Source organism: Lycium ferocissimum, chromosome 8, assembly GCF_029784015.1.
Source record: "Lycium ferocissimum isolate CSIRO_LF1 chromosome 8, AGI_CSIRO_Lferr_CH_V1, whole genome shotgun sequence".
NCBI lineage: Eukaryota > Viridiplantae > Streptophyta > Magnoliopsida > Solanales > Solanaceae > Lycium > Lycium ferocissimum.
This window is the reverse complement of record NC_081349.1, coordinates 35,449,864-35,467,616: the sequence shown is the minus strand read 5'-3', so window position 1 is coordinate 35,467,616 and position 17,753 is coordinate 35,449,864. Positions and strand designations below refer to the sequence as shown.

General features: G+C 34.7%; 1 protein-coding gene across 1 annotated transcript; it reads left to right on the top strand.

Annotated features, from left to right (window-relative positions):
- The first annotated feature begins 12,604 nt into the window (after positions 1–12,604).
- On the top strand, positions 12,605–17,070 carry LOC132066875 (probable pectinesterase 29). Its single transcript, XM_059460072.1, has 5 exons — positions 12,605–13,175; positions 13,780–13,939; positions 14,135–14,344; positions 15,286–15,530; positions 16,691–17,070. Exons 1-5 carry the CDS (start codon positions 12,931–12,933, stop codon positions 16,857–16,859), a joined length of 1,029 nt encoding a protein of 342 aa, XP_059316055.1. The 5' UTR covers positions 12,605–12,930; the 3' UTR covers positions 16,860–17,070.
- The last annotated feature ends 683 nt before the right edge of the window (positions 17,071–17,753 follow it).

Below are 17,753 nucleotides of genomic sequence, written 5' to 3'. Positions count from 1 at the left end.
ACTTGGTTTTCGTTTAAAAATAGAAGAGGAGAGCATAATATTTGCACAAAAATAGGGTCTGTTAGGTTCTGTCATGGCTGAAGAAAGTGGAGGTTTGGTTGAAAGAGGAAAGAAGTGAGGGAGATGAGGAGAGAGAGTAGGGAGAAAGAAGAGGGAGAAGGGGCGGCTGAAGAGAGATGGATAGGGAAAAGAAAGAGGAGCCTTTAGGTTTAGAAAATAAAATGTGTGGGCCGGGTCGGGTAATGGAGTGGGCTGGACTGGGTATACGCGGATGATGGGCTGCTGAATTTCTGGTGGGTAATTAAACAAATGGGCCGCTATTTTGGCTCAAAATTGGGCTGGTTGATGTAGACTGAATTAAATTGTCCCTTTCCTATTCTTTAAGCTACTTTGTATTAATAAAATACCATATATACATATGATAATAATAATAATAATAAGTTGGCCATTAGCATTAATAAGGTGTAATTTAATAGAATATAAGTAAAGTAATTATAGAGTAAGAATATTATCTAGGTTATATCTTATGACCAATATACAATAAGTAAGTAGCGATGTCTGACGTGTTAATACTTAAAACTATAGTAGCAGGAATTATAATAAAGGTAAAAAAATAAGATATTGATTTATTAATTAGAAAAGAGGAGAAATGTGGCCAGCAAAATCGGGTGTCCCATATCGGCCGCCAAGTATGTTCTCTCGCCACTTTGTTGCCGGTCTGTCCGCCACACCCCCACGGTTGGGGTGTGACAGATAAGAATATGCCGTCTAGACTTAAGGGCAAGTTCTACAGAGTGGCGGTTAGACCAACTATCATGTGTGATAGGAGTGTTGGCCAGTTAAGAAAGTTCATGTCCAAAAGATGAAGGTAGCAGTAATGAGGATGTTAAGATGGATGTATGGGCATACCAGGTGAGATAAGATTACGAATGAAGTGATTCGGGACAAGGTAGGAGTGGCCCCCGTGGTGCATATTAGATCGATTATGATGTATGGCGGGATTGTTGGCCAGTTAAGAAAGCTCATGTCCAAAAGATGAAGGTAGCAGAAATTAAAGATGTTGAGATAGATGTGTTGGGCATACCAGGTGAGATAAGATTAGGAATGAAGTAATTCGGGACAAGGTGGGGGTGGCCCCCGTGGTGGACAAGATAGGGAAAGAAGGTTGAGTTGGTTCGGTCATGTGTAGAGGAGATGCACAGTTGCTCCAATGAAAAGGTGCGAGTGGTTGGCAGTGGTGGGCTTGAAGAGAGAGAGAGTAGGTAGGCCGAAAAAGTCTTAGGGAGAGGTGATTATTAGGTAAGATATTGTCACGACCCAACTAGGGCCATGACGGGCACCCCGGGCTAACCACCGAGCACCTCTCATTTTTTACTCATCTGCTTTTATTCATATTCTTATGCTCATAATCATAGAAATACTATTTCATTTGAGACATATTTACTTTATAAACATAAGCCCTTTAGGCTATCAAAATAATATATATATATATATATATATATACATATGATGGGAAACTGTGAGACCATACTACCCACATTGCGTATCTACGAGCCTCTACTAGAGTGCTAGACATATGGACGGGACAGGACCCCGTCATGCCCAAACATGAATATATACATATGTACCAAAAGAATAATCAATGGTACCTCCGAAAAATGGAGTGCTCTCAAATCAGCTAATAGCTCCTACGAGTCTGGATCGCCTCCCTGTCTACCAATGGGCATGAACACAGCGTCCAAAGAAAATGGACGTCAGTACGAACATTGTACTGAGTGTGTAAGGCATCAGCAACAATGAAACATCAATGAAATGAAGAGGCATCAAATGAGGAGCAATCTATAACTGACTGAATCATAAAAGAAATAATGCAGGTTGGCTTACTTTTATAATCACCATCATAGCATATATGCATAAATGTATAAGCTGCCCGACCATATAAGTACGGTGTGGTAATCAATAGCATTAGCCTGTGTCCAGGCCTCCCGTGTTCGGGGTACCATCTCATGCCGCCCACTAGTGGTGTTTGCCCACGCCATCTGGCCATGGTGTATAGCTGCCCGCCTTAGCGTGATCGCCCGCCATATAGGCGCGGTGTAATATCATCATCATATGCTCATCATAACATGCTCATCATAATATGCTCATCATAATATACTTATTATAATACATGCACGGAAACTCAAGGACAATTATACTTTATCGGGGTGACATAAGGTCGTGATCCCCCGATTACATTATGGGGCATTTATAAACATTCTGCCTCACCTTGAAGGAATTAGCATATAAGGTGAGTGTATACAATAATCAACATCAATAGATTATAATTAGAGTCATTAGCTTAATAGGAACATCGTATCATGGACTCTAGAATCTTTAGACTTAAGCTTGTCATCATCATTATCATACTCATAGCATATCTCTTATCTCATATGGCTACTCATGACCAAGGACTCATAGTTTTCTTGAAGATAGGAGATTCATGAAGAAAGAGGAAAATCATGCCATAAGATTCATGCCTTAGAAAGAAAGGACTAGCCTCACATAACTTTGTCGTTTAACTATTCTATTGCTTGCTCGTTCTCCTTTAATACACACGTTTTACCTTCAAGAGAATTCGTATCGACATTAGCTAAATGATTACAAGAATGTGCTTACTAAAGCTAGGGAAAATTGGGCAGCATTTCCTTTGTTTATACTACTTCCTCCATATTCCATATCAACTCCCAAACATTCATAATAACAATCATAATATCATAGACAACGATTATCATTCATTTACATTATCCACATTTAGCAATTTCACTTCAAATTCTCCATAATCATGACCAAAGTTCACTATCGCGTTCTTTCACAAACAATACTTATTCCATGTTCTAAATGTCGTTTATAACGTATTTACAATCTCAACATATCAATGTGCACAACTCAATCCAAGCTTCTACTCAACAATGACACTATTGTCATATTTATGACCCATTTTCTATTCCCTTCTATAATCCAAGTGTTTCAACTTTTCAATACTTGAAACAACATGAAAAGATCATGAAACTCACCTTAGATGATGGAAGAATAAGCCTTGAATGGTAATACACCTCTTGCACCAAAACCCTAGTTCACTTCTCTTGGAATTTCTTGGCTTAGATGACTTTAATGGGTTTCACACTCTTAATTCTTGTTGGTTTGATGAAGTTGATCATCAATTTCCTTTGAATTCTTGTGGATGAAGTGTGGAGAATATTCTAGAGGTTTCTATGCCCAAAAATGGTAAAATAATGAGTTAGGGTCGAATTTGTTCTATTTATAACGGTCCGAAAATTGGACCGACACAACATGCGGCAAGCTTTGCTAGGACGCAAAGCGTGCTTAAAACGCATGTTGTGTCGCGGACCTCGTAATCACCAAACTTTCAGGCACACTTTGCTGCTCGCATGTTGTGCCACAAAGTGCGCCAGAATGTGACATTTTACCAAACTTCCACCGAAACTTAACTCCGATGATCCGACGAGTCTTAAACCTTCCCGAGGCTTACTGAACATGGTTTTACTCCTTTATATACTCAAGATGGACATATCTATCCTCATGACCTCGAAAAAATTTGTCCTACTTCCCAAGGCTAGGACAATTAGCTTTTGGCGAAACTCAACGTATGAAAATGAGAGGTGTAACAGATATGGCGCAACTTTAGCTTACTGAGGACATGACCCTTGATAGGAGGGTGTGGCGGTCGAGTATCAGGGTAGAGGGATAGTTATAGGTTGACGCATGAATTTTTTTTCCGTCCCAGGAGTATTAGTTTACGTTTGCTATTCTTAGATCTCTAGTACAACCTGGTCGTTTCTTTCAGTTCGTTTATCTTATTGTCTTGTTGATCTTACTGCCTATTATTACTACTGTCGTTTTATCTCTTCTTAAGTCAAGGGTCCATCAGAAACAATCTCCCTACCTTCACAAGGTAGGAATAAGGTCTTTGTACACTCTACCCTCCTTAGACCCCACCTGGTGAGTTTATATTGATATCTTGCTGTTGTAGTTCCCGTCCAACGATCAACTAAAGTGACCTAGTTTATTTATTAATTCAGCCTATATTAACCATTTGACACCCCTAAAACCACCCAAACGGTTGTCTATGTGAGTTTTTATTAATAATAAAATAATATCCTCCAAGAGGAATAGTACAAGTAAAAAGAGTCAAATCAAATCTTATCTTACTAATCCTAACAAGCTAAGGGATAAACTATTTATAAAAACTTGAAATGATTAAATATTTTATCATTATAGAGTTTATAAGACTTCACTCGGTTGAGCTATCCCCTCATGGACATGTACGTCAGATTCAATTGTGGGTTTATTTATTTTGACACATTTTGAACTTTCAAATGCTATTATATGAAAATTACATCTTTAGATAAACTAGAAAATTGGCTCGTGTAATGTAGAAATTCAGAACTATAATAATACAATAAATATAATACTTTGAACGAATAAGAAATTCAAAAGAGAAAAAGAGATGACCAATGTTAATTTGTTTATAGTGGGGAGGCATGTGGGAGTGGAGGGAGGAGTGTGTTATTAATATTGCTTTTCACTTTTTTATTTTTTAAATAAATAGCTGGGGTGGATGGAGTACTCTGAGATATATTGTTGTTATTTAATCCTTAGACAAGAAGTCTACCATTTTCTTGCAAATAAACTAGGGATATATGGAGTGTTCTCCTACTTTAAACAGGGAAAAGCTTCAGAAATTTCTAGTTGTTTTTAAAAAAATATATTAATTGGTTGAATTTCTGCAACCTATTTTTCCTAGAAAGCAACAATACATGCAGTTGTTTATATTTGTTGGATCTCCGAGTAAAGTTTTGTATCGTGCTTGATGAACGAAATAAGAAATTAACATAAATAACCGACAAATGTATACACATAATATATGTATATATTCTGTATACCGGCTAATAAATGTAAATATTTTTGGGAGAGCGGACAAATGTGGAACTTCCTCCGAAAAAAGAAGCTAAATATAAGGTGCAGTTGTGTGAGGTTTTTGGAAAAAACCGTGCGGACATAATTTGAAAATGAATTGTATCACGCCATAGTAAGAGTACTTTTGGATTGGTTGAGCTCAACAACTAACATCCGGGCCGATATATAGTTCGACAAGAATAGAATAGTATGGACATGATATATTAAATATGGAGTGGGTCACATGTGCTTTGGTGCCCATAGCTTGTGAAAATAGAACAATGCAATTGTACGCTACAATTAGGGATTTTACTGGTTAATAAAGCTTCATTCAATTCTCGTTATTGCTAGCTTAGAAAATAATTAAGTATGGAAGTAGACAATAACATACAGAAGTAAGAGCTGCTATATAAACATAGTATAAACATAGATTATGCAAATGTTCAATGATTTTTAATGGGTTGCAGTCTTCTTGTGATTAGTAAGTGTGAAATTGTGGTAATTTCTTGACTTCAAATATTCAAATAATTGACTTTAACATAGTGATTGATCTTATAAAGGAAACCACGTCACATGCAAAATCAATTCCAAATACAATTAGCAGTCTAGATGCATAAGAAGAAACAAAAATACCAAAACAAAAACATGAGGTCAGCATACACATGAGGTTTAGTTTCCTTTAGCCTAAAAAAGAAATTTGTAATTTGTTCCTCAAAGTTGATGCCTGCAAAATGTGTTGTAACCAACTTGCTCATGTATTGTGAAAAACATCTACATTTGAATTGTTGGGTGTGCGAACAAAGTATCACATTGATAGCTGAAAAGAAAAAGGAGCTACCTATAAGGAGGTTTAGGACTCTTAATGATCGAGGCTTTAAAAACCGTGCGTTCGGCCCCCCGCGGCGGACAATATCACATCATGTTAAGAAAGTATCTTTGGACCTTTTAGCCCAACAATCGGTATCGCAGCCAATGGTTTGGCGACGACGAGTATGAAGATGGCGGAGTGTGGCGTGGGGCCCGGCTTAGTGCCTTTGCCCATCTAGGCCGGTTTACAACCTTACCCGTAGCTTTGAAGACGCATTCACAACCTTTTTTAAGCCGGAGACCGTAAATACTTCCGAGCAACAGTGGGTGGCACGCGACACGCGTTGAATCTTTGACCCGTGGTATGATAATGAGCCACGTGAAACTTAGTTCAAGGGGGAGATTGTTGGGTGTGCGAACAAAGTACCACATTGATAGGTGAAAGGAAAAAGGAGCTACCTATAAGGAGTTGGATACTCTTAATGATGTGAGGCCTTTTGGGGAAAAACCGTGCGAGCTTGGCCAAATGGGATAATATCACATCATGTTAAAGCAAGAGATCTTTGGACGTTTAGCGACTTATTTGGTATCGAGTCGATGGTTTGGCGGGATGAGTATGAAGATGGCGGAGTGTGGTGTGGGGCCGGCTTAGTGCTTTGCTGTATCAGGGGCGGGTTCTGACCTTTAGTAGGCTTTGAAGACGCATACGGCCTTTGAGGCCGGTGACCGTTAATACTCGACAAGGGTGGCACACGGGCGTGTTGAATCTCGATCCAAATAGGTATGATAATGAGCCACGGGGAACTTGGATTCGAGGGGAGATTGTTGGGTGTGTGAACGAAAAAGCACGCGGTGGTAGGCGGAAAGAAAAAGCTTACTTATAAGGAGTTAAATCTTTCTTAATGATGTGAGCTTTTGCAGGGAGGCGATGCGAGAACTAAGCGCAGACGATATCGCATCATGTCGTAAGAGTATCTTTGGAATGTTAATGGCGACATGAATTTGTAGAAACTACATAAATAACACCTTTGTTCAACAAAAGTCAACTAGAATGGCCCTGTAATATATTAATTGGATTATATTACAGTAACATCAAGTGTCTGCGTCACAATCCAAGCTTATAGCATATATAGCGACTTGACATTGGAAATTACGAGCATCCACTATATTAGAGGGCCATTCTTGTTGAAATTTTGTTGAACAAAGGCTTAGGTAGTTTCTACAAATTCAAACGTGATGTTTACAATTCAGAGCAAGTTGTTCCAACACTCATATTTTCCACGCAGCAACTTTTAGGATAATATATATCAGAAATTTCTTTTCATTTGTCTTTTTTTGGGTTTTGTTTTTGTCGTTAATATGTTAGATTAAGACTAGGGAGTGTATTAATTTGTATTTGATTTGCATGTGATGTGGTTTCACTATACCAAAAGAGGCTTTTAGTGGCAATATATTTTCCTTTTAGCAAGATAGTTATTATAAAAACATTTACCAAGAATTGGTTAAATCTTGATAGATCAAGGTCGCTAAAAGCCTTTAATGGCTACATTTATTATTAAATAAAGTTTAGTATTCTTGCGGTAATAATTGATTCTAGAATACAATTAGCGGCAATTAAGTTATTGCCGTTAACTAATTACCGCTAAAAGCATATTTTGTTGTAGTATTTCTCTACCAAGAACAATTTCTATGTTAAAGTCAATTATTATTCGAATCTTTGAGGTCAAGTAATTATCACTAACTTCAGTCTTCACATTCAACATCAATAATACGAGGACTCTAGATCATAATAAAATGCTTTGAACATTTGCTTTTCTTAGACAGAGATAAATTACATAATAAATGTAGTTTAGGCTTTCTACTATGTGAAAAATTCACAAAATCTAAACTATTTAAGCTTAATTACACTCCTTTTAGGTGATTGTTTTAACATTGTTAGTACGAGCAATGAGACGGTGGAATTCAACTAGTTTAACGGAATAATTTTGTTTTTACATAAATCACTTATAAGCTAAAGTACAATTTTTTTTTTTCATAAGCATTAATTGGTAACAAAATTGTAAGTAGCATGCTATCACGTGTTAAATTATACTAATAGTGTAAAGAATTTTTATGTGTATATAACTTAAATCTTTAAAAAAGCAAATTACATCATACTTCATACAGAACCTTTTATATTAACTCCAAAGTTAATTGGGCTACTAACGTTCTGATCCAAAGTTTCTCAAAATGGGTTAAAAACCAGCAAACAAACCTGACTTTGGTTATGTGCCCATTAATCAACTCAGATTGACTAAACACTCATTTAGGGGTGGCAAATTCAGCTTAAACTCATTTGAAGGACAGTAAAAGAATTTTTTTTAATGCCCCTTATCTAACAGTGTAATGTAAAGTTGCTTCATTGGGGAATTTTTGGCAATATCATTTCATTGAAGAGAGAATTACTATAAATCATAAATAAATAAATAAAAGAGTAAATCAGAAAGTGATGCAGCTAAAGCCAATAAAGGTAGACTAAAACATAGGGATTTTTTTAAAGATAAGGACTCAAATTGTCATCCGGTGAAACTATTGACACTCGGTGGCCCAAGAATCTTAAAGGTCATTTTTTAATCTTTTCAAAATAATTCCATTTTCTAGCCATTTTTTTAAAACTAATTTCAGCATATGTACATAAGTTATCATTCTTGTATAGAATATGTATCATACGTATATAAACTATATCATTGTTGTATAGAATATATATCACTACCGTATATGTATAGAAAAAATGTATAATATGTGTATAATTAGTAAGTATACATTAATTATATATTTATTATACACAAATTATACAACAATGATATATTTTCTATACATATACTTTAGGGATAGATATTCTAAACGATAATGATACAATTTCTATACATGCAATACATACTTTCTATACATATACAATAGTGATACATATTCTATACAACAATGATACAGTTTTTGAAGGCTCAATATGAATTTATTTCGTTGATCTTTAGTCGCCACAAATAGTCCTCTGTTCTTTTTGCAGCGAACTTTTTGTAAAAAGTCAATTTTTATTTTTCTGTAATAAATGGGCTGGGCGGCTAGTGCCTAAGATTAGTTTGGGCTGAGGGTCACCTCGCTGTATTAAGCCCAAAATGAGGCCTTTTTGGGTCTTTTTTGACTGATGATCTCTCAATGTCTTTTTCCCTTTTTTAAACCACACAACAGTCCAAAGTGGCACATTAAAGAGAATACCCCTATGCTTTATTTTTTAACAAAAGTTAATCAAGATTTTTTTGATAATTAACTGACATTTTATTACCAAATTAAAAATATTTACAGCTCACACAAAGACAAAATTGAATTTCACTAGTCCAGACTCAGTAGAAACCTACGACAGAACTACTACTAAACTAACTGCATTACAATGGATAAAAATTCAGCTCCTGCTGTCTCCTATCTAATATCTTAATCATACTACCTCTAACAAAAACTTCCTGAATTATCAAACGACTAATCACTTCTGGTTGCCTCCGGATCTTCTTGAATACAACTTCCTCTCTTGCCATGCATGTATAATAAAATGATGTAGCTAAAGCCATGCAATAAACATTGTCTGTAGCATTCTTGCTTCTGTGGTCTGTCATCATCCTCTTGAGGTCCTCCTCCCATACTGCAGCTCCTCTATTGATTCCTTGCCAAGACAGTAGTGCATTCCACACTGCTTGCAAAGCAAGCAAAGAACAGGTGGTCTATGATTTCATTAGTTGCTAGCGCGCTGGACATTTTTTATCCTCAACCAGTCCCTATTTTGCCAGCCTGTATACAGACTCCCATGAGCTACTAATGTTACCAAAAATATCCATTAGGCGATCGTTGGTTACTACAAGTCTTATCTCTTCCATGGAACTTTTAGATGATCCCCTAGAATTTTGAGGTACATCTTTTTTATTGAAAAGGTGTTCACAGCTTCTAGATCAGTTTTAGTCATTCCAGCTCATGTAATGTTGCCTTTAGCCTTAAAAATCTTCCGTATGACCCAACTAGCTTGCTTAGGTATCAACTCTCATATATCACCCTTATTCCTATAATATGTGCGGATCTATTCAACCCACTTGAATTACTGCTGAGGCTGGCCAGTTTCAGCCTCCTAAATTTTTTAATGAAACTGAATATATATGATGGTATGAACGTTTGTAATTTGAGATGTGATGCAAATGAAGTAGTTGTTCTTGTACATATTGCGGTCCCAAATGTTTCATGTAAGCCCAACGACTGGTCATTGTGTGTATGTAAATAAGTAGAAGAAATATTTCTAATTTGTGCTTTCTTGTTTTTGTGTCCTGAATAATCTGTTGGATGTAGTGGTTACTTGTTCCGTTGGATGTAGTGGTTAATTGTGCCGTCGCCTCAGATTTTAGTATAGGTCTACTCCTTTCGTTGTGATTGATCGGACATGAAGTTTTAAGAAAAACTATACTTTTGAACTTGTACTTGAAGGACATGAAGTTAAAGAAAAATACGTTTGAACTTGTAGTTTTATAACAAATTACTTGTAAATTAGAGAGCTTTGAGAAGAAGAAAGAGATTGTAAGACATTCTTTTAAGGATTCATTGATCAACAAATGATTCTCACAGGGTGTTTAGATTAAATTGGGTGATAATGTTTGATGCCGATAAATTTTTAGTTTTTATTAGGCCAAACCCATCGATAGCCACCTATGGTCATCCGTATTTTTCACTTGAACATCTCAACTAACCCTTATTTCATTTAGACACCTGAACTTGAGTTAAAATACGTTATTGAACACTTTTTGCCGATGTGGCACTGTGCGTGTATTTCACCCTTTTGTGGAGCGTGAAACAAAACATTTTTTCTATTTTTTTTTATTTTTTCTTTCTCCTTCATCTTCTTCCTCCCTCCTACCACTTTCTTCACCCTTTCTCTTCATCTACTCTCTCGTTGCTACCACCGGAACCGTCACTTCTCCGTCATTTCCCTCTTCACCCACCACAAGAACCACCAAATCTCCACCCTTCTAAACCATCTGTAACAACAAATATATAAAATAAATTTATGTCTAAAATAATTTTCGATGGAACTTCATTTTTTCTGATTGAGCATGATTTAAAGAAGCAAAACGAAAACAAGGGGTGTGGCACAGAAAAGCATGGCGTTTTTTGCATACAAAAGACCCAATTGGGTTAAGGATTCAAAATATTGAAAAAAACCCATCAATATATTCAAGAAAATATAAAGAAATCCAGTTAAAAAACATGTAATTTCACCTTTTTAGAAATTAAAATCATCTTAAGGAACCATCAAAGTCACTGTTTCGTCACTTTGGTTAACAAATTGTGATGAAAATATGAAGACTCCAACTTCAACATCACTATTTTTGATGACCCATTTGCATGAAATGGATTCTTTAATCAAATTGGGCAAAACCCAGTTGGAAAAATGCAATCTTTGATCAAATTGAGAGAGACCCAGTTGGAAAAATGGAAGCTTTGATCAAATGGCCTACGTTAATGGTGGTGGGCTACGTTAGAAAATGGCTTGCGTTAATGGTGGTTTGCTAGTCAGAGAGTGGGTGAGGATGGGGTTTAGAAAATAGGATTTTTTTTTTAATTTTTAATTAACTAAATAGTTTAAAAATAATTGTTTTACTCATGTTTTATTTTTTAATAATTATTTTGGATATATACGCCACATGTACTACTTTAATTTGTCAATTTGCCACGTCATTAGCGGGTAGGTTACACACACATCATATATTTGGCTGAATGTGTAAAATGTGTCTAAATGAAACAATTGTGGTCCACCTCAAATGTCTAATTGGAATAAAGCGTATTTGAAGTGTCTAAGTGAAAAAACTTGTCTACCACGAGTGGCGGCCGATGGGTTTAGCCTTTTTATTATTATGATATCGTATATCTATTTTCGCATCCACCTAATCGAGGATAGTTTTGCCTTCAAATTCCTACTTTCAATTTACACAAGTTAATTATATGAATTTACGATTGTGACATATGGTAATAAATAATTCCTTTCGTTTAAGGTCAAATGTTAACTTTCTTTTTATAATGTATCTCAAAATAACATTAAAAAGAAGGAAGGACTATATCGAACGCTGGGTGATTGCTTTGTGGATTGGACAGTTTCACCTTTGTTTATCTTGAAAACACTTGAAGCAGACAAGATTGGAGCTCTTTTTGTTAGGACTTATAAGGCTTATCTATTTTTGGATTGTAACTAAGAATCTATTAATATCAGTTTATAGTTAGCAGTAATGCCGGTCGCCTATCATGTATTAATCAAGTATTCAGTTAAAAAAAAAATGTAGCCTTTTTGCTCAACTCAGTAAAGAAAAAGAAAAGAACCAAAGTCAAAGCAACATTATCAATTTGGAACATTGCATAGTACACTTTTTGATTTAATGCAACAATTAGAAGATTCAAATCTCGACAGCAAATAAAATATTAAATATTCAGGACTACCAAATTATCCAATTTCTGTGACATGTGATATATCTCATAAGGTTTAACGGAAAGTGAACAAAAATTAGGGGAAAATGATTTAAAAGCCGTTGTATATTATTATCATAGTAATGCTTCATCTCGTGAAAAAAATCAGATTAAGGCCACTTCCCTTGATTAGGTACCATTGTTCACGTTCATACTTTCTAAATAATTGCAGATTCTACGCCTTTAATATGTTTTTTTTCTTTTATTTAAACCACCCGTACTTTATTCTTTGTACATTGTAGAAAAACTACTTTCCAATTTCTAGCTAGGAAAATAATCTATTTTCCAAATTTGCTATTGTCCCTACACATTCACTTTCCATGTTAAACAGCAATCTAAATTACACAAATCAATTAAAGATCAATCAATGGTAACAAAATCTTCCAAAAATATCTTTGTCAGAGAAATTCAGAAATAATACTTAAGAAAAATTAAGGTAAACTCTTAAGAAAATTACTTGATCATTTTAGAGCAGATATTGCAAATCATTTGAATGATTTCCCCGTTTACTTAGACTCATATTTTCCATTTTTATTTTTCTTCCAAAAAAGCATAACATCTCCTTATATAGAGTTGAACCAAAAGTAGGGCTTTTTAATTGTTCTTCATCCTTTTTATTTTATTTTTCTTGTTTAAAAAATGGCTTCTTTTCAATGGTTTTTCTGGACAATTCTTAGTCTTTTCTTCTTCAAGTGTTTGGCTGAACAAGAAAATTCAAGAATTCATAGAGGTTATTTTGGGAAAAAACAAGTGACAAATTTACCAACAGTGTATGTTGATCCATCTGGCCATGGCAACTTCACTACTATTCAATCAGCCATTGATTCTGTTCCTCAAGATAACAAGAATTGGATATGTATTTACATCAAAGCTGGAGCATATAGGTACTCTTTTCCCACTTCAAAAACACTTTGCTCATCTGATTTTAGTCATGTTAGTACGTTTATTACTTTAGATCTAATATTTGTTAATTAAATTTTTTTTAGTGTTGTTAGATATTTAGGACAGTAGAAAATGTACATAACTTTTAGTGTTAGATAAACTAAGCTTTTATGATATTTGGATTGAGATGGATTTAAACGGAATGGCATGATCACTGTAGGATTCATATAGCCGATCTCAACTTTCTAGGGAGCAAGGCCTAGTTATTGTTACTGTTTCACATTTATATGCCGATAGAAAATGTGAAAAATTTCTAATGCTAGCTAGATAAATTTTCTTATGTCATTGTACTGACATGGACATAAATAGAATGATATGAACAATATATATAAGATTCCCCGTTACTAAGAAATACCAATTTCTGGCGGAATTTCCATTGGAAATTGGCCGTTAAGGAATTTGTGGGCGAAAGTCTGTAGGAAACATACATAATCCGTCGAAAATTCGCATTTCTATGATATCCCAACTTATTTTGGATTGAAGCATAATTATTGTTGTTACGGTATCACATATCAAGGATTGACTTGTAATTGAAATTTCATGCAGGGAACAAGTGAGAATCCCTAGAGAGAAGCCATATATCTATCTCAAAGGAGAAGGAAAAAGAAAAACAAATGTGACATGGGATGGTCATGACTCTATTGCTGCTGATGCTACTTTAATCTCTGAGGCTGATTATACAGTTGTTAAGAGCATAACCTTTATCGTAAGACCCAAAAAAGAAATTCAATTTCTTGAAACTTTATTCACTACCAAAAAACACGAACTTTCAACGGAATCCATTGAAAATTGACTTATCAGAAATGTTTTCGAATACTATCTGTCGCTAATTCATGTTTTTTATTAGACACTATTATTATTATTTTTTTGACAAAATTTAATAATGCTTATATTTATTCAGAATTCTTATAACATTCCTCCAAATGGCAATGTTATGATGCAAGCAGCAGTGGCAGCTATGATTTCTGGAGATAAATCAACATTTTATAGATGTGGATTTCTAGGATTGCAAGATACACTGTGGGATGTACAAGGAAGGCATTATTTCAAGCTTTGCACGATTGTTGGAGCTGTTGATTTCATCTTTGGTAATGGTCAATCTATTTATGAGGTATTAATATTTTTCCTTAAGTTTTCATGAGTTTAATTTGATATTAAAAGCGAGTCAAAACCTTTCCCGCAAATGTTTGACTATAAAGTATTAGAATTTAAATTATTTGCACCAATAATGTATAATTTTCTTATATTATTATGTTAATAGATTGACCTACAACAATAATTATTAGCTCTCTCTCTATTACAAGCTCAATGTTAACAAATTTAAAGAATAGAGTTACAATATACTATAGCTAATTATGAGAACCTTTTATAACTACACAAATTAAGGTTGTCTAACGGAACAGGACGAGATGATTTTAGTATAAGGGGATAGAAATGGACGATTTCTTAATAGGATAGGGGAGACTGGGACGTTATGGGGACAGGGCAGTTAGACGAACTGCTAGACACGTCCCATCCCACTATGCTAATGAGATGGGACGGGTCGAGGGCGTTAGTGAGATTTTTTGTTTTTTTAAAAATTGTATTACTTAAAGTATTTAGCACTAAAAATTTATAAAAATATGATAGTGTGATACAAGACTATATAACTTTAATAAATGAACACAAATTTAAAGTAAAACTTCAAAACTAAATTGATAACATTGCAAATTCCAAAAATACAAACATGATTTTCTAAGGACACGGGGCGGGAGACGAACTAAAGCAGATATGAGAGGACCGGGATGGTAATGTGACGGGATGGCGGGGACAAAACACTAGTCCCGTCCCATCCCACTAAGCTTACGAGACGGGACGGGACGAGATATCTAGTCCCATTATACAGCAAATGACACAAATATTGTTTCATGTTTACTAAAATCTAATTTAATTTTTTTTTTCTTGAGCTCTATGTTTATTCAAACTTTGTCATTTTGAAGTGGAACAAATTATCATTTCTTAAAAAAATAAAGCACTTCTAATTTTTTATTTGCATATTTGTTTTATATGCAGAGATGTAGCATAGCAGTAAATGCAGGAGCAGTAAATGGATTAATAGGGTTTATTACAGCCCAAGGAAGAACAGACCCTAATGATCAAAGTGGTTTTGTTTTCAAAGATTGTGGAGTGTTTGGAACTGGACTTACTTTCTTGGGCAGACCGTGGAGGCAATATGCTAGGGTCCTTTTCTATAACTCTTCCATGTCAGACGTCGTCGTTCAACAAGGTTGGGCTGCTTGGAATTTTATTGGTCGAGAGTAAGTTCCCCTTCCTTTCCCTAAACTACAATAATCTTTTTTGTTTAATCATATGATATTAGGAATTGACTGGGATAAATTGAATTCGATATTCAAAATTCACTTGTCCGGCCAATTCGGTTCATATAAGCCCGTTATAGGGGGTTTTGGCGCTCCCAATCAAAGGGACTAGTAGGCTCGAACCCTACTATACCGAGAGGTGTGGTAGAATTGTAAAGGTTCATCCGCCCTTAACAAGAGATTGACCAATTTGATTCGTGTCATAAAGCGCATTATACGGGGTTTAACCCCTCCCTATAAAAGGGGACTTGGGATTTTGGGTCGAGTATTAAGTATAGACCCAAAATCCCAAGTCTCCTGATAAAGGTGGATGAACCTTTAATATTCCACCGGATCTCTTGGTGGTTGAGTTAATTGTCATTTTATTAAATTACCAGTAATTAATATTTATCATAGAAAATTACTTTTAAATTATTGTACTTTTTTTACATTATATAAAACTTAAACACTTTCTTTAGCCCTCTCTTATGCAAATAAATCTTTGATCATCTAATCAAATATTTTGGAGCGACTTTTCGAAATTCAATTGATTTTTGGTCAAAGTTACTTGTAATTTTAATAAACTTTTCGGATGATGGTCTTTATCTAATGTTATTTATATTCTTCTAGATTTTCCATTTTACTATAAGATATAATAAATTTGGCACAAAAGTATCATATCAAACTATGCTATGATGTTAAAGTATCATATTAAATTGAGTAATACTTGAATTTTCATGGTATAATTCAAGTATGGCTCAACTAGATGAATTCTCTAAATGTCCATATTGAATTTGGTTTAATATTCTATTGTAAAATAATTTTGAGTTCGATGATTGGGGTATTTTTAGATTCTTATACAATGTTTCTTTTTCTCTCTTTGTATGCTTGGGGGTTACAAATATAACTCGTGAAAATGCCTCTTGTAGAAATACACGATGAGCCTTCATAAAATAGATCTAATGTTCTAATGTGGTATGTCACTTCCTCAAATCCTGCACATAATAAGAGTTTAATGCAACCAACTGCTTTTTTTAACTTGGCATTTGCAATTTTATTATTTCCTCATTATCATCAACATTTTAGTTATAATACATTGGTTTCACTTGTTTATGATATAGGCATCAATTGACATTTTCTGAGGAAAATTGCAAAGGGATTGGATCAATCGCTACACAAAGAGTGTCATGGGCAGCCAAGTTGAGCCAACAAGAATTACAACAGTTAACAAGCCTCTCATTCATTGATAATGAGGGCTGGATTATGAACCAACCCGTCAAAGTACTATAGTTAATTAGCTTAATCAAATTAATTATGGCACTTAATTAGTATTTTATATCAGGTGAATGAAATTGATCCACGTTCATGTGTCAACATAGTTTGCATTCCTCTATATTGTAACAAAATTGCTGTAGAGACTTTGAATCCTAATTCACCCAAGTTTGGATTTTAAATGTTTTTTTTTTTTTTTTTTAATGTTTACTTGTAAAAGTTAGATGTACCCTACCCCTCCTATTTTTGTGAGACATATGTTCATTGTTCCAATTTTTTTAATCAATTTGAGTCCATTTTCTCCTGGATTGAGATTATCACAGCATAATGGTCTTTTTTTGACTGGATTGAGATTCTTGCATTCAGAAAGGAATAATGATATGTCAACCGTCATCAAAATTTGCTAAAACCAGCTTCTGTTTTTGTAGCTATACCTCTTCTTAGTAGAAAACAAATATTACTAAATCTAATTCGTATGGGAGAACAGGAAACGGAATGGTGTATATATGGGTCTTCCAAGTAGAACGACTTTATTAGAAAGAGTACTTGCATACACCAATTTTAGTCTGCTGATTATTCGGATCACACAATAGAAGACTGCGGAATGAAAAAAATCAACATTTTTAGGTATTTGTTTTTTGGGAAAATGACCTAATAATACTAGTTAATACGCTATATTACAAAATATAAGAATATTTTTCCTTATTTATAAAACATAACAATTTAATTACAAAACATACCAGATCTGAAAAATAAAACCCCCACTTCTCTTCCCCTTTTCCCCATTTTCTATTCTGATCTACTTCTCTCTCTCTCTCTCTCTCTCTCTCTATCGATCGAGATGCACTGAAAGGAGTCGCCGGTGATGGCGAAGTGCAATCTTGTCCCTGAGTGTTTCTTTATGTATAAGGT